Here is a 26,760-nt window from a genome sequence, read left to right as displayed (position 1 = left end):
GCAATCACAAAAACTCTGGTTTCATGCTATGACTTCAATGAAAAGTCTTAGACCTGGTCGTCTGTTTACTGTGAACAAGGGACATAATTAAAAAAAAAAAAAACAGACGCTGAGAGTAGAGGGTAAAAGAGGGAAGGAGGGACAAATGGAAGAAAAACACCAAGAACCAGAAAACAATGGAAGAAGATTTATGAAGTATTGGATGATTAAATGCAGGAGAACGGCAGTAATGGATGCAAACTGCCCTCAAACACCACTATTAGCTAACAAACGCTCGCTTTAAAGCTGTTTAAAAAACTGTTAAATCTGAGTCGGATGTCGTTTTGATACACTTTGTGATCAGCCTGCAGCTGACATCTTACTCTGTTAGAACACAGTCTATAACGTTCCCCCAAGACTTGGATGAGAATGAAGCAGGAAACAGTTGATCCTTTTTAAGTTGCTTTTAATCCAGTGTAAACACTTACAAAAGTGATATGTGGTTCTGGAATGAACCAAAACCACAACAACCATCAATAAACACCTCTCACTATGCTTGACCACAGCACACAACCTGAACATAGTGATCTAATTAGCATAGTGTAACATTATATGGAACATCAACATGATATGATATCACATCTATGGAACTGACAACAAAGAAGTAGTCCGTGGCCTTGCTGTAACATAAATGACCTAACACTGCTGGAGGTACACACTCAAGTACCAGATACAGTCTCAACGAGCAGATTTGTAAACAGACAAATGACAAACTGCATCCAGTAAGAAAACAACACAACTTACGTTTCTCAGGGCGCACACGGAACCACTAATGGAGGATCAACCGATATGCAGTAGCAACACCACTTCATCCACTCACCACACACATGTCTCACTGTGTGTGTGTGTGTGTGTGTGTGTGTGTGTCTCCTTCTCTCTCACAAGATCAGCAGCACCCCTAGTGGCTGGATCCACTTAAAGGGGACATATTATACCCTATTTTTCCCTATTACATTACATTACATTACATTACATTACATTACAGGTCATTTAGCAGATGCTTTTATCCAAAGCGACTTACAATGTAATTGAGTACAATCAGCCAGGAGTTGAATTTGCGATGCGAAGTGGTGTGAACACACGTTTGCTGACTTTATCCGGCACATTAGCTTCATATATAAAATCCTCTGAGGCTGGAAGATTGTGTAAACCACCAACAGCACACTTGTCCCTCCGCGTTGACATAATACCGCCCTCTTCCTCCCTCGCCTGCACTCTCGCAGGGACAAGGTGGAGCTAAGGTGGAGCTCTCCAAGTGAACTTATTGGTGGGGCGGTAACATTTGCGGTGAACTGCGCATGCTGCCGTCATAAGCGCAGGGAATTCAACATCGGCTAAACATGACTGAGTATTGTTTTTCCACACTTTGGCGACTGGTAGGGTCTCCAGAGTCACAAATATAAGTATTAAAATGGTTAAAAAGTTTATTTTGCATAATATTTCCCCTTTAAATCACCTGCTCTGTCATACAATCTTCAGAAGAGCAAGAATGCTCAATGACCGTTTTATCAGAGCAAAACTCTGATTTAGCTTTTGCGGTCCGATAGTAATTGAAGGTCTGAAAGGTTTTGTGCTTTGTGAATATTTGATGAGGAGCGGATAGATTCCCTCTTAATGAGGTGTTTATCAGTTTGTTTAGTGTGTCTTGGCAAGCTCAAGTCAACCACTCAGTGTGATGGAGCCTCAGACAGTACTCGGGAGTGGAACGCTATCTGATATTGAGGTTTGTTTATCACCTCGCAAACCTCATGCCGTTTCCGAGGGAATAATGGAGGCCAACTGGCACCGGTTCTTTTTTTTCTTTTCTTTTGTGCTCGGATCTTTGTAATCAAAAAGTCTGTGATGCATTAACTGCTCCCTCTCCTGTGTCATTACTGTCATATCACCACATTTGGACGTGACTTTTTTTTCTTCCCCATACAGCTGAGGAAATAGAGAGGCTGGCCGCCATGCGCTCCGAGTCCTTGCTCTCCGGCACTCACACTCCACCCATCCGTAATCGGAGCAAGTTTGCCACTCTGGGACGTCTCCTGAAGCCGTGGAAGTGGAGGAAGAAGAAGAGTGAGAAGTTCAAGCAGACCTCTGCTGGTATGTAGCTTAATTTTTTCGGTTAATTTAATGTTAATGCAAACACTGGGCGCGGTATAAACCCTGAAGAGAGAGTCTGTGGATATCCTTTGGTCAAAAGCAAAATAAATATATTAAGCTTTAGTCTCCAGGGTGATTGCAAATGCAGCAAATTGATTCAGGGAAAGTGCAGAGTTTGAGTTTTGTGTGTTGAGTTCACTTTGGAGTTCCTTTTGATCCTGCAGCCTAGTGTTGTCACGGGCGCGTGAAGGACACGCTCTCTTCAGAAGTGGCTTTATCTATTTATTTGCCTTGGATTCTGCTGCCAGCCTGGTGGTCAGGAGGAGGAGGAGGAGGAGGAGGCGGCGGCATTTAGTCCGACTGCTTCTTCATCTCTGGTTGTTCTTGCTCTTCCTGTTGCACAGAGGCCTGAATGTGGTTTGAACAGGACAGGACGTTCTTATTCCATGGTGTGAATCTGCCGACTGAATCATTCTCGGTCTGATCTGATCATGTTTGCGGTGACTTGAGACGATCTCGCCGCTGTGTTCTGTGAGCGCTGGGAATAATGTGTTCTCTTGTTATCGCCATTGCTTTTCACAAGCCCAAAATATGCATTTGACTGTCTGGCTGATATTATTTGACCATCCGCTCAAGTTTCTTGCCCACTGGTCCACTGGTGCTGGTGCAGCTTCCCACAACGTTAAGTTAAAAGATGAGCACAAAAGCGATAGGAAATCTGTAGAGTGTCTGTCGATTGCACGCCCTGTGATAACAGCATCTGTCCTGCCAAAGTCAGAGACAACAGTACTCGGCAACAAAGGGGCCTTTTTTGTGTGTGTGTCACAATGGAGTCAATGCACAGTGGTGCCGTGTGTAAAAGCTCTCTCTTCATTGCTTTTGTCATCCACTTGTTTTGTACTAACATAATGCCGCTGTCTCCAAATAACTCGCAAAGCCAGCTATTGCTCTGTTCAGTCCATTTTGATGGCGGCCAGCATTTGGATCTGATCATGTCGTCGCATTCATTTTATTTGCGTGATGATAAATAACCATACGCTTTATTTATAGATCACTTTTTTTTTCTTCACATTTCCATTACAAAGGGCTTCACAACATCAAAGACGAGTCCATTTGAAATGAAACGAGCTAAAGCATTTCTTGACGGTGTGAGCTGCGAGCGTACATTTCCTGCTGCTTCTTTTGGCGCTGAGATACTGCACAAGGAGCATCCGTCGTTCAACATGTCAGCGCGAGGCTTGACGTGTGCGACCCCGTTGTGAGGTCATCTCTAGTTTCTACGCGCGGGCCGAGTTGCGAGTCGCAAAAGCGGGGGCTCTTCAGTCGCAGCACCAGCACCAGCGCCAGCGCCACAACAACAGCGACGCCCGTACTGTCACATCAATTCCAGGATGGAATGCAATGAACCCTATTTCTTTGAAGACTCAAATGAGCGAAATGGGGCCACACAGGCGTCAAATTCAGTGTTGTGTATTCAAATGACAGGAAGTGGCTCAGGGAGTTTTTTTTTTGTGGTAATCTGTATTTCATAGTGTTGGCGTGAAATATTGATATCCAGCGTAATATTTTCAGTGCGTGCAAAAGAATGCGGTGATACGATCAAATTGTCGGGTAATCTCTTCCTTAATCTGGTTTGAACCAAGAGTCTAACGTTATATATGGATCTCTAGACAACTGTGGAACAGAGATACGACTCTTGATTCAGTTTTCCATACTCGGAAAGTAACTCTCCATATCGATGCTACTTATCACAGGAAAGACAGTTTACATAATCACCAGTACTTTTCCAGCCAGCCCCTTTAATTGTGATGAAAATTCAGTTTATCTCATCCAGGGAAGAGTATTGATCTTGGTTGACCTGTTGTCCCGCTATTGATCTGTGTGTTTTTTTTTTTAAATGGAACACTGCACATTTGCCCTCATTTAATTACCTTCGCCAAGCAGGTTATGTCTTTTCGGCTGTTTGTCTCTGTGACAGTGAGCGGGTTTTATGCACAAAGTAAAGGACAAATGTGGGTGACATCATCTGGGGGATGTACTGTAGGTGATGGCCCAAGAAAGAAATGATTTAGAATTTGGTGGTTAAACATACTGGATCCGGATTCAGGATTGCCTTGGTTTATAAGTGCTGCAACATGCAGTATGACCAATGTGTAAGAATGATCTAATGGCAGATTGGAACAAAAGGGCGACTCCTCTGCTCAGCCCTTCCTTTTGCAGGTGTGTCAGGGAACTATGATGGTCTCCGAATGCTCGGAAGGATCTTGTCCTTTTGTCAGTCGTGAGCTTCCACTTCGCGTGCTCTGGCTGCTGTAGAAACACGGCAGCCTTGGTAAAGCAAAGCCCCGAAATCCATATGAACTAAGGCCATATAATGTATTTCAAAGCAATCATGCACTCTTACACACATAGTTGTGGGGTCTGCAGAGCTTTACTGTTGATCATGTTTCCCCCGTGTCAGCGGGGAGCAGACCAGCCACTGGGTATACAGATGTTGTTACAGATAATTGGACGGCGAGCGCAGTCGAGGAGGATTATGAATGTGTGTGTGTGTGTGATATTAAGCACATGAGGGCCAGCTCTGTGGGGGGGGGCGACATACTCTTCACCTCAGGAGAGAGAAAGAGGGCTGACAATGTTGACGTCTTTTCATGCTCTCCCATCTTACCCGGGGAGAGATGGTACCAGGCAGTGATTCTTCAAATTTGTCAACGGGAACAGCGGCCGTTTAAATGGTCTCCATTGAGACGTTGCAGATTCCGCACCTGTCCAGTTATTGCACGGAGAAGAACGCGAAGGTCATATTTTATCACATTCTGATGTGTTCATCTGAAAGCTGAAACGTTTTGATACAGCCAGGCTGAGGGCAACTGCCTCAGTTAAAGCTTCCACTTTGAGCTACTGAGCCTCAGGGTCGGTGGGATGTGTTCTGAATATGTGGGTCACTTCACAGTGGAATATATTTTATCCCCCTCTCAAAAAACAAAACAAAAAACACCCCAAAAACTAAGCGCAGTGTTCTCAGATCAATATAGACTGTATTTTAGATATGCCAGTTTAATTTAATATGCTCTCAGCTAATATTCCCTGGTGAGAGTGTGATCTTCTCATCTTGGCACAGATTGTGCGGCTGCAGTGTTGGGCTGCGATGACACGCCGATGGCAGCCCGAACACAGGCCGTGCGAAATCCGACTTTGATGATACCGGAGGGGTGACTTACAGGACGACGGCGTCCGATTTTTCATACTCGGATATGAATTAGTGCAGGCTGACAGCTGCTAATTCACTTCTCTGATGACCCAGTCAATCAGCCTCACAAGGCTTTCCTTATGAAGTGAGCACTCATTTCAATAAATGTTAAACAAAATTGTGTATTTACAGTTTTCCATTACAGGTTAACCGATTTCCTCTCTAGTTTGAAGCACACACAAAAAAAAATCTTTTCATAACGGCTTCGAAGTTCATTCCATTGTGTAACTGTGTACACCCCGTGACGGTTATGTCATAAAGCTTTGAGTAATTACTTTTCATTTCGGGTGAAACGTCGGCTTAACGTCGGCTTAGCCGTGGGTTTCCCCCCTCTTAAATATGCTGATGTCTCATAGAGAGATTGGTCTTTTTTTGTTTTTGTTTTTGTTTTGCCACATTCAACAATCATCATTTCTACTTTATTAGATACAAATCTGTATTTGATAGCGAGTGAGAAAATGAGAGCAGAAATGACCAAAGACCAAAAACAACTATTATTACTTATTTGCTGATATCCAATATGCCGATATATAATGTACGTCTTTCCTTTTGAACTGCTGAAGTCATTTAGTCTCTTCTGTAGTGAAATTAACCTGCTATTTTTCATACTCGTGTCGCAGCAGATGTGAGTATAAAATATCTTTATTGTACACAATAAATAAGCATTAAAAAACAATAGCTGTAGGGGGCGCTAGCATAGAAGTCAAGGAGGTACGACTATTTTAGTCATAATCATATTGGCGAATGTTGCTGTGTTTGCCGTTAATATTGTGCGTCCCTAAAAATATCTGTAAATATCTTCTTTTGTTGTTGTTTTTTGTTGTTTAAAAAACCCCCAAAACACTGTTGGGATATCTGCGTCTAACTGAAGTGAACTTATTCAGTGAACTGATTTAGCTTTAATGACCGCCATAATAATATCTCACTAACTTCTATGACTCTGTGTTCATCAATAATTCTCAGATATAACGTGTTATGGGGATTTTTATGAGAACCAACCCCCTCAGTTTCACAGTAAGTGAGAATTAAATTAATTTCAATCCACCGCACTATTCACTTTTTTCATAACCCGATACCTTGTTAATGGAAAACCCTGAATATTCAGATTTCAGTGAAATGAAAATGCTCTGTGACTGAGCGTCTCTTAATGCCCGTTTAGGGAGACAATTAAATGATGTGTCAGCTTTCGTTCTCCGTCCAATCCTTTGCATTGATTCCTGGTCACTTCTTTAAGCTGATTTACTGTCCACTTGATGTTAAATGTGCTGTCACTGGGGGGAATTAGCATTCCAAGAGCCACGGTCTCCTTTCATGTCACACTACCTTCAGTCCCCATTTCCTATCGGGCTGCAGTGGAACTAAACATATTGGTGATGTTTTGGTTATGTCCTTAAATAATTCCTGGCTTGGAGCTGTTGTCATCTTGTTTGGAAAATAAAAATGTTTGAAGTTTGGAGTGATATTGAACATCTGGTATCCTGGAGGTGCTCGAAATGGAGCGCACGGTTTGTTTTCCGCCGTGGACGACTGGAGCGCAGAACTATCCAAATTTCCGCGTCGTGTCTGAGGGCAAGGAAAGGAGAGGTCAAGGCGTCGGTGCTTTCTTGGATTCACGCTGTGTGGTTCTGTTTTTGCCCGCTGAACACGTGCTGCCCTCTGACAAAGCAAGGACAGGCCTGTCGGGTCATATGTAAAGCACACCGCTCCAGGGACACGCGGGGTCACTCCTGCACAGTGTCCTCAAGTGCTGCTCCTGAGCCTCATTTCACATTCTTAATTGGTTTCTATGCAGGGGTAGATTTTCAAATGGAATGGGAAGCACTTTCGCTCAGCCCGCTGATAATAGATGTTAATTGGCACAACTTTTGAAGTTCGATACAAACAGTAGCTGTGGGACATGTCTTCTTCTGCATAATGCATGACCACGAGAAGTGTTGCTGGAGTGTTTCCTTTCACCCTTTAACCTCTTTTTAAATCCGAGACCCAGTGGTTTGTCTGAAAAACATTCTCTCATGAGCAAAAACAGTTGTTATAATGTAGATTTATTCCTATTTTAGATAAATAAATGAAGCATACATTTGATTACGTTTTATCAGTGAATCTTTAAAAAGCCCCAAGGAGGATGATTATGTGCTGAGAATAATTTCCATGTTATCTTTTTCTCCTCCCCCCCTCCCCCCTTCAGCGTTGGAGAGGAAGATGTCAATGCGACAGAGCAGAGACGAGCTGATCAAGAGAGGAGTGCTGAAGGAGATCTTTGAAAAAGGTGAGCCGATCTAAACTGTGCAAATTTATCCAAGCAGGGAAAAAGCGACGAGTGCAAGGAGAGTTTGTGAGCAGCGAATCATTCGTTATCCGTTTCCTCGTTAATCACACATTCGACTGTTCCTCTCTGCGAAATTTAGGCACGGGTCACTCAGAGATCCCGTCTTTCATTATAGATATTCTGCAGCGTTTTATGAACTCTTTCATCTTCTTGACTTAGACACACTCGAAGCGAGGGTTTTGACAGGGGCTTTTTTCATGCCGAAGCGCATTGAAAACAAAATTAGTGAAGCTGAGGAAGTTTGCCAAAAATGTGAGGAGAGTGAATGAGAATTTTTATTTGAACATTTTTAGCAAAGGAAGCTTTTTGTATCATTATCAAGACATTACATAACTATAAAAGTCGCGTTCCACTTAAATGAAGCACATATGATGTACCATTAAAGAACGGGGTGAACCTTAAAGGGATAGTCGGGGTTTTATGAAGTACAGTTGTTTGTGTTACTGGCACTGGTTCGAGCCAGGGACGTTTCCCCTTACTGAAAACATGGCTGCCAGGCTGTGGCGACAAAAGATAAAACAGATGATAGCGCAATGCTTTCAACCAAACATAGATGGTTAGATTAAGACACGTTTACATCTCGTCACATGTTTGACAAGGAGCAGGCAGAAGTATAAACTCACACTCTTTACTTTACTACTTTATCCCATTTCCAAATATTGACAGTATTTTTTACAATGTTCTTAGTGCGACACAAAAATATCTATATCTAAGTCACACCTAATAATAATGGCGGCCATGTCTTGAGTAAGGTCAAGGGTCTGTGTCTTAGTCGGGTCCCTGCACAACAAATACTAGGCTTACAGTCAAAAGTGCAGATGCTGCTCAGCCAAGTTAATTGACCAGTAGTATGATTTGAAGAATGATTTTTTTTTTTTAATAGCATTTTCTACACAATAACTGTGTCACCTCTCGGAATACATATTAATGAGGCCAGATGTGCTCAGTTCTCCTGCCTAGTGACAACCTACTTTGCATTATAAAAAGAAAGAATTAAAAACTTGTGCGCAGCTCGATAGATCAGCAATGGTCTATTCATGCCTTGCATTTCAATTATCTTAACAGCATGACCTTGCCCTGACATATGGATCCAAAACTTTTGCTTTGGCTTAATTCACAAAGAAATAACACATTGATAAAGAAGTTTTGTTTTTTTTACTCTAGGAAAAACCTATTTTCTAGTCTTTCCTCTGATTGGTCGCTGGGTTTTAATCTGCTTTGACACCATATCTCGAGTATGACCTTGGGCTGGATATGGCCAGTTTCATTCATAATTAAATGGTGGAGAGTTTTCTAAAGTAACTAAACTCAAAATGACTAAGACTAATATTGTTTGATAGCTTCTGAGATTGACTATAATATCTCGTTCAAAAGACTGTTCAGTTAGAATAAAACGTAGGAACCTCAATATAAATGCGCCAATTTCGTCAGAATATGAGCAGCATTGTGAACTGCACAATGTTATGTCGGCCATAAAATGTGACCATGCAAAAACCGTCGAATGGCTCGGCAGTGTAAACGATTTAAAAAGCAAAATGTATGACAAAGTGCTTTACTGCTTTCCTCCGTTGGTGATAAAAGACTCGAGTCTCGGCGTGGAATCCTGCCCCCGTTCCTATTGTCTCTTAAAACGTAATGCCACAAGTTCATGTTTAAACTTTTGTCGCCTCTGTTTCAGCAACTGTTGAATTCCGTTCGTCTATGGACGGCGGCATCTACGCTCAGGAGCCCTCCATGAAGTCGTCTATGGTCCTGCCGACCAAGAAATCTGTCACGTTTCCAGGTGACCTTCAGGATACCCCCGCCAAACCACCGCTGTACCATAAACAGCCTCCTGCTCTCCCTCCAAAGCCTTTCTCTAGAATCCCAAACCATAGCACAGGTCAGTCGCCTAAGATGACGCTCTCTATTTAGATATTTGGAAGTCTCATTTTTCTAGACTGTTGTTGTTATTAAAATAAATTATTACAACGTATGCAAAATCCAAACTGCTGTGCATATCGCAATAGGCATTTTGTATCTTTTGTATCTCTACACCTCTCTAAGTTTGACTTTTCTTGTTTTTATTTGTTGTACCTTATTATTTGTTATACACGCACACTTGGGTTGTCAATACATCGGAAAGGCTTGTATTTCAGTACTTGTTTTGATAGCCAAGCCATGACTGCTTTTGCTTTAAACCCCACCTGCGCACAGGATTACACTAGTCTCATTACAGTCGTCTCTGCTTAGGTCAGCTGGGCTCTCTCTCTCTCTCTCTCTCTCTGTCATTGTCAATCTGTCACTACAGGAAAGTGGCGTTACCTTGGCCTAATTTCCACCACTCGGCACTGACGCCTGAGCCGTGTCCGATCGTCCGCAGGCTCTGTTTATCTGTCTCTAACGGCGCAGTGTAGTGGAAGTTTTTAAATGCGGCTAGAACTATAATTTATTCATGACTTTCTGTAAAAAAGGGGACAGTGTGCAGTTAAAACATCAGTGTCAGAACAACACAAAGACACAACAACCATAACATTTACACACATCACATAGAGTACACGCACAAATAAAGCAACGTCATAGATGTACTGTATGCTTGTCAAAACATCAAATAAAATGAAACATCACGTGTAAAAATCCGTTTTCTTTCCCTTCAGATTCTTGCCAGCCAGTGAAGTTGCCCTGTATGCCCGGAGGAAAACACTCCCCGCCTCTGCCTCCCAAGAAAGTGATGATCTGTGTGCCTCCAGGGGGACTGGACTCCTCGAACTCCCCCTCCCCGTCGCCCAACCCCCTCAGCGCTCTCCAAAAGTGTGTCTCTCCCCAAGGGATGTCGTCCCTCCACGGCACCCTGCTGCCCTCCCAGCTCGCCAGCTTGTCCGGTCATCACCAGAGTCACGGCCACCCACTCCAGCTCCAGTACGGCAGCTTGCATGCACCCAGCCGCATCATTGAGGAACTGAACAAAACGCTGGCGCTCTCCATGCAGAGGTTTGAAAGGTCAGTAGCGACAGCGTCAGTCACAGAGGGATTATGGTTCTCGGTCTTTTCTTTGTTGCCTGGTTTAAACTTGAGTGTATTCAAAAGTCCACTTTGTAACAATCGGTGACATTTAGTAGTGAGACTACAGAATTTCAAACACATACTTATGAGTAGGATACGTCATTTCTGCCAATAAAGTCTCCTAAATGTTACACACTTAAATGACTGACCTTGGTTTTGTTGGCTCACAACGTATTTCCTTTATAAGAAAAACCAAAAACAAATATTGAAGTTATTAAAGTTATATAAAAGAAGTTATTAAGGCAAGTTATTAAAAGGAAATCTGTCAAAACAACACCACATCGGAGGAATTACTGAACCAAAGAACATTATAATCAACATCGATCATCCTGTTGTGTTTGTTGCCTCTTCAATTTTTTTGTGGCCACATTTCCACTGCCTTCAAATCTGTCGCGGTGTTATTGAGGTCATGTCCTGCCATGTAGCACTGGTGTACAGGTCTAAATTAGTCCACTGCCTCACAGGGCAGCGTGGCCTAATTTTCGCAGTAAATGTGTGTATGTGTGGGCAGGGCCACGCGGTGTAGGTTGCCCTGACGGAACATGACCAGCTGCTCTTTATCAGTGCCACACTGCTTCTTGTTTGGAGGAGAGAGAGAAAGAGAGAGAGGGGGGAAAAAAGGGACAGGGCAGTGGATTGGACATTATGTAACCTCTTACATTAGGATCTCTCTTGCACCAGAGCCATTTGGGCACGGATAAGGAAGTAATGGTCCTGTCATGGCTCACAATCAGTCTGAAAGCCTCAAGTGGTTACATAACAGTGTCTCGTCATAAGAGGCTCTAATGAGTCTGTGATTAATCAATCTTATCGAATGTGTGCAAAATAGCGCTTGCAAATTTTTTTTTTGTTTCCACTAAATTCAAAATAAATAAATAGAAGTTACGTAATCCTTTTTGTAATTCAGAGTATTGCATAAGAATGTCCAGATTTTCTTAAACTCCGAATGTTTGTGAGCTGCCGAACTCAAAACTAACTAAAAAAAGTGAGGTTAAATTATATTTCCTGGAGACATAAGTCTTGGCCCAAGGAAGAAATGATTAGATTTTGTTGGTGAAATGGATTTGTTCAGCATGAAAAAAAAAACAACCCTCCAAAAAAACACGATTAAATAATGAACCCTGCTAGATAGTGCAGTGTTTTGATTCTGTGAAGGAACTAAGCAGCCGTGCTCGAGGTTTGCCCTCTCCTTGTACCGGAGTTCGTCCTCTTATTTTTCAAATGGTGTAGCCTATACCATAAGCAGTGACTCATGCTGGGTTCGATTCCCGCTCTTTCTGTGTGGAGTTGGCATGTTCTCTCCGTGTCTGCGTGGGTTTCCTCCAGGCTCTCCGGTTTCCTCCCACCATCAAAACATAATGAATGTTAGACTTATTCAGTCAGGTCGGTCCCGGTGCTCAGTCGCCCGATCAACCCTCGTGTTTTCATTGTGTATTTTCGGGGTTGTATAATTTCTTTTCCTCTGCTAACACACAGTATGTCTTCTGTTTCTCCACCAGCTCGGCGTTGCATGGCCTCGGCCAGTGTCTGCCTCTGGACAGGCGAGAAGCACCGTCTGTCATAATTGACTACGAGGACGACAAGGAGAACATGCCCAACGAGTCCGATTACGAAGACCTGCCCAGCATGTACAAGGACGAGGACGACGAAGTGGACAACGACGAGGACGACGAGGACGACGACGACTCCCTATTTACAAGTGAGTGGTTAAATCTAATAAATATATGGATTATTTATTCTTTTTTGAAAAACTCACCAAAAAACTTGCCTGACTGCACTGCTAGATTTACCTCAAGGCTCCAGGAGTGCAGATGGAGTGCAGATGTAGTTTGACCTTCAAAGCACGGCCAGAATCATGCCGTCGCCCATGGAAACACTTTTTTTTCACCGCCTCTCGCCAAATCTGCTCAGCTGTGTAGGGCAGTCTGTGACGTCCTCACATGGCCGCGTGCTGGAGCTTTTAAAAGGTTGTGTGTGGTCATGTGTGAGGGGAAATTGCCCGATGTGCTAAAGCGTGACCTTAATGTGGCACCGGAAAGATAAGTTGCACTTTAAAGTAAACTTGGTTTAACAGCAAAACATTTTTTCCACACACATTTTAAACAACACAACCCCTATACGTGTGAACAACCAAACGATATAATCCAAACCAGAAAATAAAGACAACGTGTATTTAAAAAAAAGGCAATATTTTGGGAGTAATTAAAAGTAAGTGATGACAAATTAGCTTATATAGATGCTAAGCAATCCTGCTTAGTGCTTACACCCCGGTCTTATCTTCTTGTATACATTATTCATATTTCCTTATGTTTATGTTGTCCCTGTTTACTTATTTAAAACTTTTCACTGGTGCTTCTATTATCTTATTCTACACAGCCAAAACCTCTAATACCTGTTTACCGTGGTATAATGTGTTTAAATGTGTATGAGCTGCAGGAGCAAGTGGATTTGCGCCCGGATCTGTGCTTTATTTTGTCATCTCAGCTCACGTTTGACCTTTTTGTGCACGTTTAGGCTCCCTGGCTCAGAAGGTGCTGAGAAAAGACTCTCTGGCCATTAAGCTGAGTAACCGTCCATCCAAACGAGAGCTGGAGGAAAAGAATATCCTGCCCATGCAGACAGATGAGGAGAGGCTGGAGTCTAGGCAGCAGATAGGCACCAAACTCACAAGGTGAGACACGTGTATTTATTTATTTATTTATTTTAAACTTAAATGGATCTCGGGCTCAAGTATTTTCAGGAAATGTTGCAGCAGCCAGATTAACAAGCTCTACTGGGAAACTGCACCAACGATTCTCGGGCCAGACGAAGCATTTTGTCTTGATTTGGGCTGACGATGGCACCAATATCCTGGCTGATTACGCTGTGACGCAGTCCAGAGCTGATGCAAACATGTGCCTTTTTTTTTTTTTTCCTCCTGAAACACTTACATCATATCAGGTTTTTTTTCCCTTCCCTCTCGACATCCGATAAAGGAAAAAAAACACTTTATCTCATTAGAATGAGGCTCTGAAAATGGAGCTGACCTACATTGCATACATTGCCCCCCCCCTCCTCTCCTTTTTCTTTCACTTGTCTTCTCTCTAACACTCTCTCTCTCTCTCCCTTTCCTCCCTCGCTCACTGAATCACCACGGTGATGCATGTGCCAAACTATATCCACCCGACTCCTCCACACAACAGCACCACGCAAGACACTTCATACCAACAGTTTAGACACACACACACACACACACACACTGCTAGTGTGTAATGTTTATACAAATCACAAAAACTTGTATACATGTGTCATACATTTGAATTCTAGTAAATGGGCAGATCTAACAACATGGTGATTTTCATTTCCCCAACGGATTACAAGCCTCGTTCGACTTCACTGCTCTGTGAACGCGTTCTTTGAACATCGCCACCCCCACTGTGTTTAGAACCCAGGACCCAGAAGGCCTGCGTGCAGCGTACTGTGCTTAGTTGACATGTTCTCAAAAAGTGCTGTCACTGACTGTGTCCTTCGCACAGTGTCGGACCCATTTAGAAATTTCCTCATTTCATGCTCTTTTGCCACCCCGACGCGGTGTGCGGCAATGTTGCTTGTGTCGGGCCACTCGGATTGATAATGACGATGTTATTTAAGGACGTGCTAACTTTAGCTCTCCTCTGTTGACCTGATTCGCTGGGAAAACCCTGGAGAGCTGTATTTCTAACAGTTTGAGTTTTCACCCTTGAGAATGTTGCTGTGATTTTTGTTTTTCTTCTTTTTTTTTTTGCTCCCTTTTTAGTAAGAATTCATACATTATTTAGTTTTTGCCTCTCACCGAAATAGTTTGGAATGTAGAGGATACTCTGAGGAGATTGTCAGCTTAGCTAAGGCTAGCTTAGCTAAGGCTAGCTTATCATGGACGTGTATCCTCGCCTAAGGCTCAACCTGTAAACACTTTCGGATATCTGCAGAGGTGAGTTAATTATTCTCTGCTTTATCAGCATCAGTATGATATACCCATCAAACATTTTATGCCACAACAGGCAAATAGAGAGCCAACAAGATGGACACTCCTTAAAATAAACCAGGCACGGACAGAAAATGTTTGGTAACTGATGTTTGTGCATGCTCCCCCCCTCAATGGCTGTGTTTGTATAGATGTGTTATTGCCCAGACCGTGCAGTTAGGCAGAGAACTCCACTTGACCGAACGATAACCCTCAGGTGGGAGACACAAGAAATGAGACGAGACGAGCCTGGCTGAGAGCGGAGCGAACCTCACTCTGCCAACAGTCGCTTACGGGCCAAAAAGTTTCTCTAACGAGATGGAGACCATCATTGATCCACTGTCTAATTGGGTCTATTTCTGCACAGCCCTGGCACGGTTATGAGAATAAGGATCACAGATTTGAGAGGGAATTGAAGACGACTGTAAAAGATTTTCTCTCCGGATGTTGACGTGACGGGAAAAGTGTGATCGCGACTGTGTTTCCGATGTCTCATGATTAATAACCTTTCAGTTTGCATTTGAAAATGTCATAATTGCATTTGCCCCGTTCAGCATCAGTCCTTTTGCAGACCCCCTTTCTCTATCGCACCAATTTGTTATCGCTTATGTAGACGAGAGAGGCCCGGTCATGGCTGACTGACGTTGTGGGAAGTGCATGGTCTGTGTGTTAGGAGGCCAGAGCTTAGATAAAATGCAAACCCTTCAGCTATCAAAGAAGAATATGCTTTGCTCATGAGTAAAACAACTTTGTGAGGAGCAGCCGTCACAGGAGGGAAGTGATTACTCTGCAAAATGAAAAAGAAATGAATTGAGTAGCTTTTCCCTCATTTGTGTATCATTTGCACAGATTTTCTTTGACTTTTTTCTCACATGAAAAACTTTTTCCTCCATGTTGATTCAGTGGTTTCTTGTATGCGATTTCTCACCAGGCGCTTGAGTCAAAGGCCCACAGCAGAGGAGCTTGAACAGAGGAACATCCTCAAACGTGAGTGTGGTAAACTTATTATTTGACATGATCTCTAATGGCACTTTCCACTGTCTGAGCTCCAGCATGGTTCTAGTTCCTGAACCGAGGCTATTACATTGAAAATAGATCGGGTCGGAACATGAAAACCTTGATTTTTGTCAGTAAAAGCTAGAAAATGGAGAAGGACACATGATTGTCTGAATTAACTGAAGGGATGCTCCCATAAACTCATTTTAATCCACCATGTTGCCACTGTTGTGTTTATATCTGCTCATGATGACACAGGGGCAGTGGAACTTTGGTTTTTAGTCTGAATGAGAACCATGCTGGTGCTTATTAAATATTTGTGTGATAGACATTGAAGTGGTACAGGACTCAGTACTGTCGCAGCCTTTTGAAAAAAACGGGCATCATGTAGCACATCCCGTTAATTTGAGAGGCCAAGTTATGTCAAAGCTAGTGATATACATATTCCTCCTTGGGTCTGCTTTTTCATGTGAAACAGGCAACAGGACTCTCAGAGGACTCATGTCACATGCACCATTAAGGGAAAAAAAGCAGTTCTGTTGCCTGGGACTCTGCAGCTCGCACATCAAAGACTGATTTCATAGCAGATCCTGAGCTCCCTAAAGCCCCTGTGTGATTGGCACAGTGCAGCTAGCAAATACACAAAAGTCTGAAAATTCATGAGTGACTGAGAGCTGTGTCCTTCCCATCACTCAAACACATGCAGTACCAAGGTTAAACAAAAGGGCCTTTCTTTACTAGAGAGGCACCCAGTCCCATGTTTGTGTGTGCGTGTAGTATACTATGTGTTCAGCACAAGCACAAATGCAGTTTGACAGCCGAGGCTTCTTCAAACAAGGAACAGTGTCTCAGTACGGTCCTTGTTTGCTCTCGTCTCCCTTGTTCTGATTTGCAGGTTTTATTTCTGTAACTGGCTCAGAATGTACAGAGCAACATATGGATGGATTTTAGGGAGCGACGCAACAAGAATTTGATCAGCATCTTCAAAAATCTGTTCATCATTAACATGCACCAAAAAAGCCACGGGACAACTTGAAAGGAACAAAACAATCGTTCTCCCCCGATACCCATAGCTAATAGTATTAAACAGCTTTTGAGAGACGTTGTTATGAACTTTCACGAAGCTTGGACCCAAATGCATGAGACCAGAAACGGGGAGAGAGGTTTTAAAGAGCTCTATTGACTCTTCAAACCAACAAACAAAAGGTGAGCTGGACAGCTCTGAAAAAAGGCTAATCGCTAAGCTAAACTAGATCACAAACATGAGAAAACAAACAAAACCTTAGCTTGACTATAACTTCAAAAGGATCTCTTGCTTGGTTCGAAACGTGGAGTGGCACAGACGCTGACAACATACGTAAGACGCACTGGCAACTGAAGGTGGGAGAAGGGAGTATATGTAGGGAGGGAGGGTAATGAGCACCAGGTGAACACAATCAGGCAATCAGGCGAGACACAGAACAAGACAGACAAGGTGCTCACAGGAAGTAGAGAAACCCCTTACCAAAATAAAACAGGAAGTGACACTGAACTAAAACTAACACAAAATAAAACAGGAAGTGACACTGAACTAAAGCTAACTAACACAACTGACGGTGCATGACAGACGTATTCTGTTTTTAGTGGGATTCTGATGAGCCACAATATGCAAATGTTGGGTTCGGTCCCCGTTAAATCTCGTAAACGGTCCACTGATTGTTCGCGTCTACACTGGCAGCATCAACTCTAATCATTTCGTCCTCCTACAGCTCGCAACGAACTCGAGGAAATTGAGGAGAAGAGGGAGATAAAACGGCGGCTAACACGAAAGGTGAGTCTAAAGTATGTGCAAAAAGCCAAACATGAAATGCATTCTGAAACGAGCGCCTGCCGACAAACAAACGCCGTGCTGGTGGCTCATCTGTGGTGGGAAGAGGAGTCTTGTGTGTCGGGCTCACCCCGGGAGACACGCGTGTCCTTGTTGCCCTTGGCCCTTCAGCACGTTGGCTGCCAAGTCCTCGGACCGCACTGGGAGGTGTTGAGCATGTTCCCATCACATTCAGATAATGAATAACACTCTGTGCTCACCTGCAGACATGCTCAAAATAAAAATATCTCCCTTTTGTTTTTTTTATACGAGCAGAATAATTTACATCATGGAAAATAAACTATTGATTATGTTACTATATGTCATTTATTTAATTGACAATTTATGTGCATATCAGTCTGTTTGTTCTTTGATTTATGTAAACAGTTTTTATGGTATACTCGTTTCACATTACCGTAGCAAATGTAGTAACGTTCGCGGAGAGAAACTCAAGTGATGCACTGGACTTAATTCTTTGTCAAGTGCAAAGTGACCTCGCGAAGTGGAAGGTTGGATTTGGTAAATACACAAAACCTGAGAATGTGCAAACTGGGGGAGTAAAAAATAATATCAATATACACTTAAGTATTGAAATATTTATTTGTGTGATACTATCTCTGTTATTTGAAGTGCAGTATCGACATGGGAATATCCTTGATGGAGGTTTTCTGACAATGCTTCTGTGTACAACTGCTAAATGGCTGCAGATTTTCAGCCATCTCTCTCTCCCCTTCCTTCCTTCCACTCTTGCTTTTTTTATTTTTAAATAGACTAATTTTATGGGGAAAAAATGCAACATATCACTTGGCTTATATTAAACCAGTGCATTGCAATAAATCATTGCTCTTGTATTGGGATATGTACTGTATCATATGACCAGGTTCTTGGCCTACACAGCCCTACTGCCAACAATCACAGTATATAGAAAAACTTCATCTCCGTTTTGTTTTGTTCTCGTTCCAGCTGAGCCAGAGGCCGACTGTAGAGGAGCTGAGACAGGCCAAAATCCTCATCCGATTCAGTGACTACGTGGAGGTGTCAGATGCCCAGGATTACGACAGACGGGCAGATAAACCCTGGACCCGGCTCACAGCAGCCGATAAGGCCAGTAGCACTTAATCTAACCTTATACTCAAGGCCCCTTCCTTCAAATGTCTTCAAAAACAATCATCATGCTCCCCACGCTGCCTCATTTGACGCAGTCCTTACCACAGGGATTTGTGGTTGAAAGGACGTGTATCCCTTCTCTTGTTCCGGCAAAGTTCCACCTCAGCGGTTTTTATTTCCGTTAGTGAGTAAACACCCTGGAGCTGTCCTGCTGCTCACTGCCCAGCAGTCCCTGGCTCTGAGTTTTAATGACTGCTTGATGGGGCAGATATATTTCTGCCTCCTTTGCTTTGCGGATCCTCACACCTGAGATCCTCTCGTGAAGATCGCGGGGTTCCTGCGCTTTTATTACGCAACAGCTCCTCCTTACATAAGAGGGTGATCGGACAAGAAGAATTACCACAGGAGCCTTCATCTGCAACGCTAAACTGTGGCCTCCTTTTTTATATCATTAAGCACAGATTTGAATATTGTGCGTTCTCCTTGTCAGACCCTGAAGTCATGCTGTTCACCATAAACAGAGCCATATCCTTGCTGTGTTGATGTTACACATGACATTTATGGAGGGGGGGGGGTGGTGCAGGTAATTAAAATGGCACAGCACACCAGTTTTTATTTCTAGGAGCTCTTGGCTCGTCCCCACGATGAGAATCGTGCAAGACATCGTGGCTTTGGGCAAAGCAGTGTTACAGTGTCCCAAATCTGAATGTGTAGATCTACATGAATGGCCAAAAAAAACATTGTTAAAGCTAAGTCGATCATGTGCATCATACGCCATTTGTTTACAGTGACTTATACTGTCATTCTTCACGCTGTTACTGCAATGATTGAAAGTCAATATCTTGGAGCGACCACTCAATGGACCGGGAAGTAGTCGCGCGCTTGGTTGTAAATATCCAACGTTTTATAATCTGACAAAGGTTAGATACTTATAATTATAAGTTCCAGACGGATGGTAGCTCGGTAGCCAATCGGCAGGCAGCTTCCTAAGGCCCGCCCATGGTCTGAATCGCAAACAAAAAACCAAGAACAAGCACATACAATAAAATACAATATTTTTGTATGACTAAATCATGATTTGCTTCTTAAAAAGTGGTGATTGAAAACATTGACACAAATCTAATTCCGTAAGGAAACACCTGAATATACAGCAATATGCGTTGAGGTGCTTAAAGATCATTTTGGTTGACATTTGTTTTTTTATGGTTAAAAAAAAAAAGAAGCACAGACTGATCACCTCCATAGACCAGCAACAGACTGAAGAGCATTGTAGTTGTTGGACGTCTCAAGAGGACAATACTGGAGTGAGAAGAGAGTTCAGCAGAATCATTTATGGGCGTTGAGATGAACATAAATGATTCACGAAGCATGCTAAATGGACAGAGGCCGGGCTTTAGAGGCTGCAGTTTGCCTACTAAGCCCTTTTTTTGCGTCTTCTCTCAATCTTTGTCTCTTGTTTGTGCTCTGCAGGCAGCGATACGGAAGGAACTCAATGATTTCAAAAGCAATGAGATGGAGGTGCACGAGTCAAGTCGCCATTTAACCAGGTAATGCAGAATCCGTGTATGTGCATGTGACTGTGCATGCCTAAATAGGAAAGCGGCGGCGGTGGCGTTCATGTGCTGCAGTTTATAATTGGCTGAACTGACAGTGTGTGCGCTGGGGTTTTAAGCCGAGGTGATGAAATGAGATGAAACAGTGCTTCTTATTTTTATGTGTGTGTGTATTTCCAGGTTTCACAGACCATAGTAGACCACCACTGTCTCGAGCAGCGCCGCACTGGTGCTCTCCTCCACTGAGAACCTTAAGTGCTGGACAGTAAAATGGTGCCCGTTTCTACAATAAGGCCATGTCTTCTGAAATGCCTTTTTTCAAGACCCACACAACTGAGTCGGTACTACACCACAGGATGCAGACGCCCACGACTCGATCCACTGTAGTAGCACACAATGGCTCCAGTTGTGTAACATCGCCCCTCGGTGGACTTGGCTCGACTGTCTCTCAAACGCCTCTCTGCTGAGCTCCGCGGCAGGCGCTCAGCTCACCGGCAGTTTGGACAGCGGACGGGTTTTGTGTTTATTTTTGCAGAGGGCAACTGTACCGTCACTTCATCGACTGACACCAGTGGACTTGTCTCAGTGGACATGTTTTAATTCTGCCTATTTATTATGCCGTCACTCTGAACTCCTCCGGCCCTTATGGGCAGCTCTGTATGAGTACACAGTGTTGATTGTTCTGAGTTCACTCAGCAGGAGATCCATCTCTTGCTGCACCTGCTGGGACTTGAGGAGGAACTGCTTAGAAAGAAACACAAGAGGGAGGGAGGGATAGAGGGAGGGAGGAGTCCCAACATTAAGATTATGTGCAATATAGTTTTCTCTTCAGCTTTCCCTAGACTATAGCACCCCCTGGAGTCTGCTTCATGTCATTATCATGTAGTCCTGACGTCTCTTCCCTCATTATGTGTAAATTCTCACTGTACCGACAATGTTGACATCTAATTGCTAACTGTGAATTCGGGAGATTGGTCAAAGACGACTGCGCTCTCCAAATGTACATTTTGTTTATACCAAGTAAGGGAGGATACGTTAAGAGAGGAACAAAAAAGAAGAAGAAAAAGATTTATGCTTGATCAAGTTTCATTCACGTCAGAATCATATAAATTTAATATGAGTACGTCTGCGGCTGACGGACACGTTCTTGTTGCCGTTGTGTGCAACAATTATGTTTTATATTATTTTGTTTTTTTGATAGAGGCAACAACATCTTACGTGTTCCAGCTCTTTGGATAGATGAATTTAAAAATAGAATATTGAGAGATAGACTCGCCATGATATTTTCTCTTGTGTTTTTTTAATTTAATTTAATTTTTTGCAACAGTGTATTTAATGATCTTTGCTCATTAATATCACTGTACTATACACTTTACTTTTATACTCATGTCATTTTGACCAAGCAATATGCTGTTTGTATAGTAAAAGGTTATATTGCAGGTGTACTCCCACCATTTTTTACTGTGCTTATACACTGCGTCTCACTTCAGGGTTTTGATTTTTCTTTTATACTTTACATTAGAAAAGCTTTATTCAGGAGGACTTTCTCTGCATTTTCCTTGACTGATCCACCTTTAAATATTTTCAAAAAAGCTGCCTCTTCGAGGGCTCATTGACAGTCGGTTAGGATCTGAATCAGTTCTCAAATCTGCCACAAAACATGATGCATTTTTAAAAGAAAACAACACGAGCACTGATATTAGTGGATTCAACAAGTCAGGATTCTTGCATTTCTATTGCTAAAATTGTTTGCACTTGGCTTTACAATGGTCACTGTTTCAAATTCAGGGCCCAAGTATGTACAAATATTTTTGGATTTCTGATCCGTGACCAGTTTTGTCTCTTTACTTTCACAGTCTTGTTACCCGATCGCTGTACGCAGTATTCCAATTCTCATTATGCTCGATGTACACAGAATATTTTGTATTATTTTTATCGTATTCTTTTTAATTTCACAATATGAAATTCCTGTTCGTCAGATGAGGGGAAAATAGGAGCGGTGGAAACTTTTGGCTACTTGATGATGCATCCGTCAACAAAGAAGAAAACATTTTCTCCCTTTATGTCATGGTCTCAACCAGTGATGGATAAATGACTGACTGAGAACACGGACAATTATTTTTGCACTTTATGGTTTGAATGTGAAGCCGTGGGGGGTTTGTCACAATTCTGAGCACTTTTTTTTTGGATCGGTACATTTTAATCTAAATTTGACTACGTCAGAGACTTTGAATGACATTGTTTTTATTTGTAACTTTCTGTGTGGTCCCAGTATTATCACGTCATTATTAGAATTTTCTCTATTCATAGATTCAGTACAGTTTAGTGTAATAGGAACGCGTTTATATAAAAACCCTCCTATTCTCATTTTTGGTTGCAAAAAAAACAACAAACAAAAACAACATGAGCCCCTGGGCTGAGCATGATGTTTTCCATTTTGCTGGAGTCAAGGAACATGAATTCAGCAATAATCAGTTTCCTTTTATTTGTTGATGGAGCAAATGAATGCATTTGAAAATGTTTTTTTTTTTTTTTCATTTTTGAAATGCATACCATGTTAAGGATACATCATGCAGATTAAATTCCATCTCTGAATACATTTGTACTGTATTTTTATTTATTTATTTTTAAAATGTGTATATTTATTTAAAACAAAATCCCAGTTGCATATATGGCATTTTTAGGGACATTTAGTAATTTAACACTTAATCATTTAACACTCCTAAATCTTAATCTAAATGATTTAAATCATATTCCACGTGTATCCATTTAAGACTGTAGTGCTTGATAAATCGACATACAATAGTACTAACTATTTGTACATCTCACAAATTCAGTTCATTCAGAAACAGTTGTCCTACATGACGCATTATTACTTTACATGTCATTTGTCAGACGCTTTTATCCAAAATGACTTACAATAAGTGTGACATGACAATACATGACAAAAATAACAAAGTAAAGTGGATCTTGTTTAGCAGCATATTGCCTGTAACATCTGTACAGTTTATACCAGCTTCAGAGTACTTTACCTCTCCATCTTAAGTATAGTCATCAAATTATGGAGATGTGCTGCAACAAAGAAGTGCTTTAAAATGTGAAATGCATGATGTGGCCCCACAAAAGCAAGCTCCTCACCTTTGGTAGGCCTACATGTGAAAGACTTCATCTAAGGGTACGGACACCAAACTTGTCTTTGTATTTATAGTGATTATACACTTGTACAAACATATTTACGGTTTCCATTTTGCATTTATGCCAAAAAAAAACCCTCCTTCATGTCACATGCTGGAACCTTTTTAAAGTAACCTGTGGCTTCACCATCGTGGAAAATGGGGAACCTCCACTAGATGGCGACAAATCACAGAGGAAAAGAAGCTGTGCCCTGAGTCAGTCTGAGCTACGGTCTTGTGAAATGGCGTCCTGATGAGATGGTGCTCAAGTTATTTGCCTCGTCACCACTCGTCTAAAAATAATTGGACCCACAGGGAAGCTTCACTTTTCCATGCACCGGAATCTGGAGGACTTCATTAAGTGGGGGGGGGGATAAGTACAGTGATTGCAGCTAACCGTGGGAACTCCACATATTCAACAGTTGACAGCTTTCGAGTTCCCATTTTGTTGAGTGTGCGGCTACATTGAGCAGTGTGACAGCTCGTTAGTGCGCCGTTAGCACACACATACACACACACACACACACACAACACTGCAGTAGTTAAGAGGACGTACCTCCGCAGCAGCACCCCAAACATTTTATACGAGCTATGTTTACTCCTCTCATCCGCTCACCGCCTCGCTTGGAGAAAAGCATCATGGGAAACGTAGTTAGACGACGACTTCATTCCGCCGTTGAGCCTCTTGTGGGCGCACTACACTTCCCACACTGCACCGCGTTGTTGTTAACGACCCCATCTTGTGCCCTCCTCATGAATATATAACAGGCACTATTTGCGTAGGAGGTCGGCCGACGTTCATTTCATATTCCAGCACTGTGTTCAGCTCCAAATGGGACGCGGCTCCTCGTCTCCGCCCTGCGCTGCGCCCTGCCTCTTCCCACTGGATTTAATGGGTAAAATGTTCTTCTGGAGCAGCGGAGGAGATTCCGACAGGGACTGGGTAAGGGACATTTAGCAAGGAGGGCACGCATTCAGGCTTTTAAATGTAGAGGTGTAAGTGAGTGCGCACCACTATTTATTTCGAGTGGGGGACTTTTCATTGGGAGAGATGGAAAGCGTGCATTCTATCGCTGAGGATGGCGCGTCGGATGGAGGCGCGGCGAAGTTAATGAAGAAGCCCAGCGGACTGTCCGTCGCCCGGGGGACTCGAACGGATGATGGCGGTGGACATTTGGCACCCTCCCGCGCAGAGGTAAGGAACGGGAATAGCCTGTCTCATACCGCGGGATCCAGTGCGTCAAACCGAGCTGTGGCGTCTAATGGCCGGAGCTCATCCAGCAACTCCAGCTCCCTCCTGTTGAGACGAAGGCGCTTGAAGAGGAACCTCTCCGCCGCAGCTGCAGCCACCGCCACCTCAGCTGTAACCGCCGCCTGCGGTGCCAAGATGAACTCGGCCCTGTCCTCTGCGTCTTTGCACACCCGGAGTCTGGACAGAAAGACGCTGCTTAAACACCGGCAGAACATGCAGCTGCAGTCCGCAGATCGCGAGTGGGTGAGGGCTGATCTCCACCGGGGCTGCTTACATGTCCATGACAGACTGACGCCCTCACATCCCCGGCCGGTCCTTTGCACTATGGACACCACAGCCGGCGAGGTGGCGCTACGTCTGGGTAAAGTGAGCAGTAAGTCCAGTTCTGTTGTGCGCATTTTTAGTAAAGACAGCCCCAAGACAGACCAAAATGGAAACTGCAACATGAAGTATGAATATAGTGATGATAATTCATGCAAGGTGATCGAAGACCCAAGTATGAAATGTAACCACCTGCCTATACTGGAGGCCACAGAATTAAGGGACCATCCAAGTGACAGACTGAGGCTGCTGCTCATGGAGAATGCAGATGAAAGGCATAAGCAACAGGACGTTGATGGAAAACTTTTCACCCCTGAATCAGAGTCCCAGGATATCATAACCTGCTCACTGTCAGATTTAAACTCTAACATAGATACTCCCAATGACGATGACTCTGAGCACAGGAATGGCATTGACAGTTATGGAATAAATTCTGGTTCTGATGTGGAGAGCAGTGCTTTTGATGACCTGAGCTCCGGTACAAGGCTCAGCGAACACAGGGACTCTCTCAGCGATGACATGATCCTGGGCACTGAGGCATCCATCCTCAGCCCCACGTTTGACAGTGCCACAGAGGGTCAGGACATGTATGCAAGCTCCTCGGATGAGCTGGACCTTGACTGTCCTGTGTCAAGCACAAGTATGGACCCCATTTCCCAACACCACACCACTGGCATCACTGCCAAGTACAAGCAATGCAGCCTGGGAGTTTTACATGACATGCTAAAAAGTGTTGGGCCAGATAGCAGACAGAGCCCACACAGCCTGGGCAGCCTGCCAACCAGCAGTAGTGCCGGCTCATTGTCAACAGCATGTTCTACAGGTAATACACCTGACACCCAAGATCCGGACTGTGGCTTAATTGATGAAAAATCAAGGTCAGCAGCAGACCACAATGGAAATCCATGTGATTCCAGCCCCACGCTCTATGTGCAGCTGCATGGCGAAGCTATCAGGAGGCTTAGCCCAGATGAGAGGCCTCTGCAGATCCAGAATGACTTTCTCTTTAAGCTTGGATTTAAGGATCCGTGGAGAGTTCAGGAGGAAGGGCTCAACACAGAAATTGGCTCCTTGTTACGTTTTTATGCTGGTGAGTGAAATTATGGTTTTGTGTACAATTGCAGTCTCTCATCATCAGGTTTCTGTACATTTTTTTACTTGCCTATTTCAGTATGGACAGCAACGCCTTGGTGTTGCAGTGTTTACCTTTATTGAACAAACAGCCAGGTGCACATTAGAACAAAACCATCATTGTACCCCTTCTGTAACAGGTGTTATTTCCACATATTGTTTTTGAATGCTGTCAGAGAAGGTGAGTGCAGCACTAGACCTTTGCTGACAAGTGCAAAATTGATTTAGAGTGGTCTCATTAAAGGTCTGTGCTTCCCACTGATGGTTTAACTGTGTGATGTCATGAAGGGGTCAGAGTGAGTTCATGGTCCAGAGGATGCTGCTTTGCCAGCTCCACCTTCTCTTAGGGACTTCCTTAAAATGTCCAGTTCTCTTTTTTCTGGCCTGAACTGTTTCTGTTGGACTGTAGCAGCACAACGTGCCCCCATGGACACACATGACATTGCTACAAAGGAATCATGGCAACTTATGGTGCTCAGACATGGGGCCCTTTCCGGCTTTTGCCCCATTATCATCCTAATGAAAACGCTGAATGCCTTTGTGGTTGGATGGAGAGTAGGGGTGGGAGCAGTATGGCTGGGAGACCATAAACCCTCTCTGTGGACACTGAGTTCTGGTCATTGAGATGCTGCACAGTGCCTGTCTTATTGGCGT

At 43.3% G+C, this 26,760-nt stretch overlaps 2 protein-coding genes across 3 annotated transcripts in view; both read left to right on the top strand.

The window, feature by feature from the left end:
- Positions 1 to 22,824, top strand: part of LOC122771176 (phosphatase and actin regulator 1-like) — a 44,596-nt gene extending 21,772 nt beyond the window's left edge. For both annotated transcript variants that reach the window (XM_044028585.1, XM_044028577.1), the window contains exons 2-12: positions 1,963 to 2,127; positions 7,563 to 7,643; positions 9,382 to 9,585; positions 10,340 to 10,682; positions 12,245 to 12,444; positions 13,260 to 13,416; positions 15,659 to 15,714; positions 17,472 to 17,533; positions 18,533 to 18,673; positions 20,147 to 20,223; positions 20,410 to 22,824. In XM_044028585.1, coding sequence (XP_043884520.1) covers positions 1,963 to 2,127; positions 7,563 to 7,643; positions 9,382 to 9,585; positions 10,340 to 10,682; positions 12,245 to 12,444; positions 13,260 to 13,416; positions 15,659 to 15,714; positions 17,472 to 17,533; positions 18,533 to 18,673; positions 20,147 to 20,223; positions 20,410 to 20,425 — 1,502 coding nt within the window. In that variant the 3' untranslated portion in view covers positions 20,426 to 22,824. The remainder of the gene's footprint in view (positions 1 to 1,962; positions 2,128 to 7,562; positions 7,644 to 9,381; positions 9,586 to 10,339; positions 10,683 to 12,244; positions 12,445 to 13,259; positions 13,417 to 15,658; positions 15,715 to 17,471; positions 17,534 to 18,532; positions 18,674 to 20,146; positions 20,224 to 20,409) is intronic.
- Positions 22,825 to 24,153: 1,329 nt separating this feature from the next.
- The window catches only part of phlpp1 (PH domain and leucine rich repeat protein phosphatase 1), a 39,595-nt gene continuing 36,988 nt past the window's right edge, over positions 24,154 to 26,760 (top strand). The window contains exon 1 of the mRNA XM_044028248.1: positions 24,154 to 26,065. Coding sequence (XP_043884183.1) covers positions 24,454 to 26,065 — 1,612 coding nt within the window. The 5' untranslated portion in view covers positions 24,154 to 24,453. The remainder of the gene's footprint in view (positions 26,066 to 26,760) is intronic.

This window comes from Solea senegalensis, linkage group LG1 (assembly GCF_019176455.1).
Source record: "Solea senegalensis isolate Sse05_10M linkage group LG1, IFAPA_SoseM_1, whole genome shotgun sequence".
NCBI lineage: Eukaryota > Metazoa > Chordata > Actinopteri > Pleuronectiformes > Soleidae > Solea > Solea senegalensis.
This window is presented reverse-complemented; position numbering and strand designations above follow the sequence as displayed.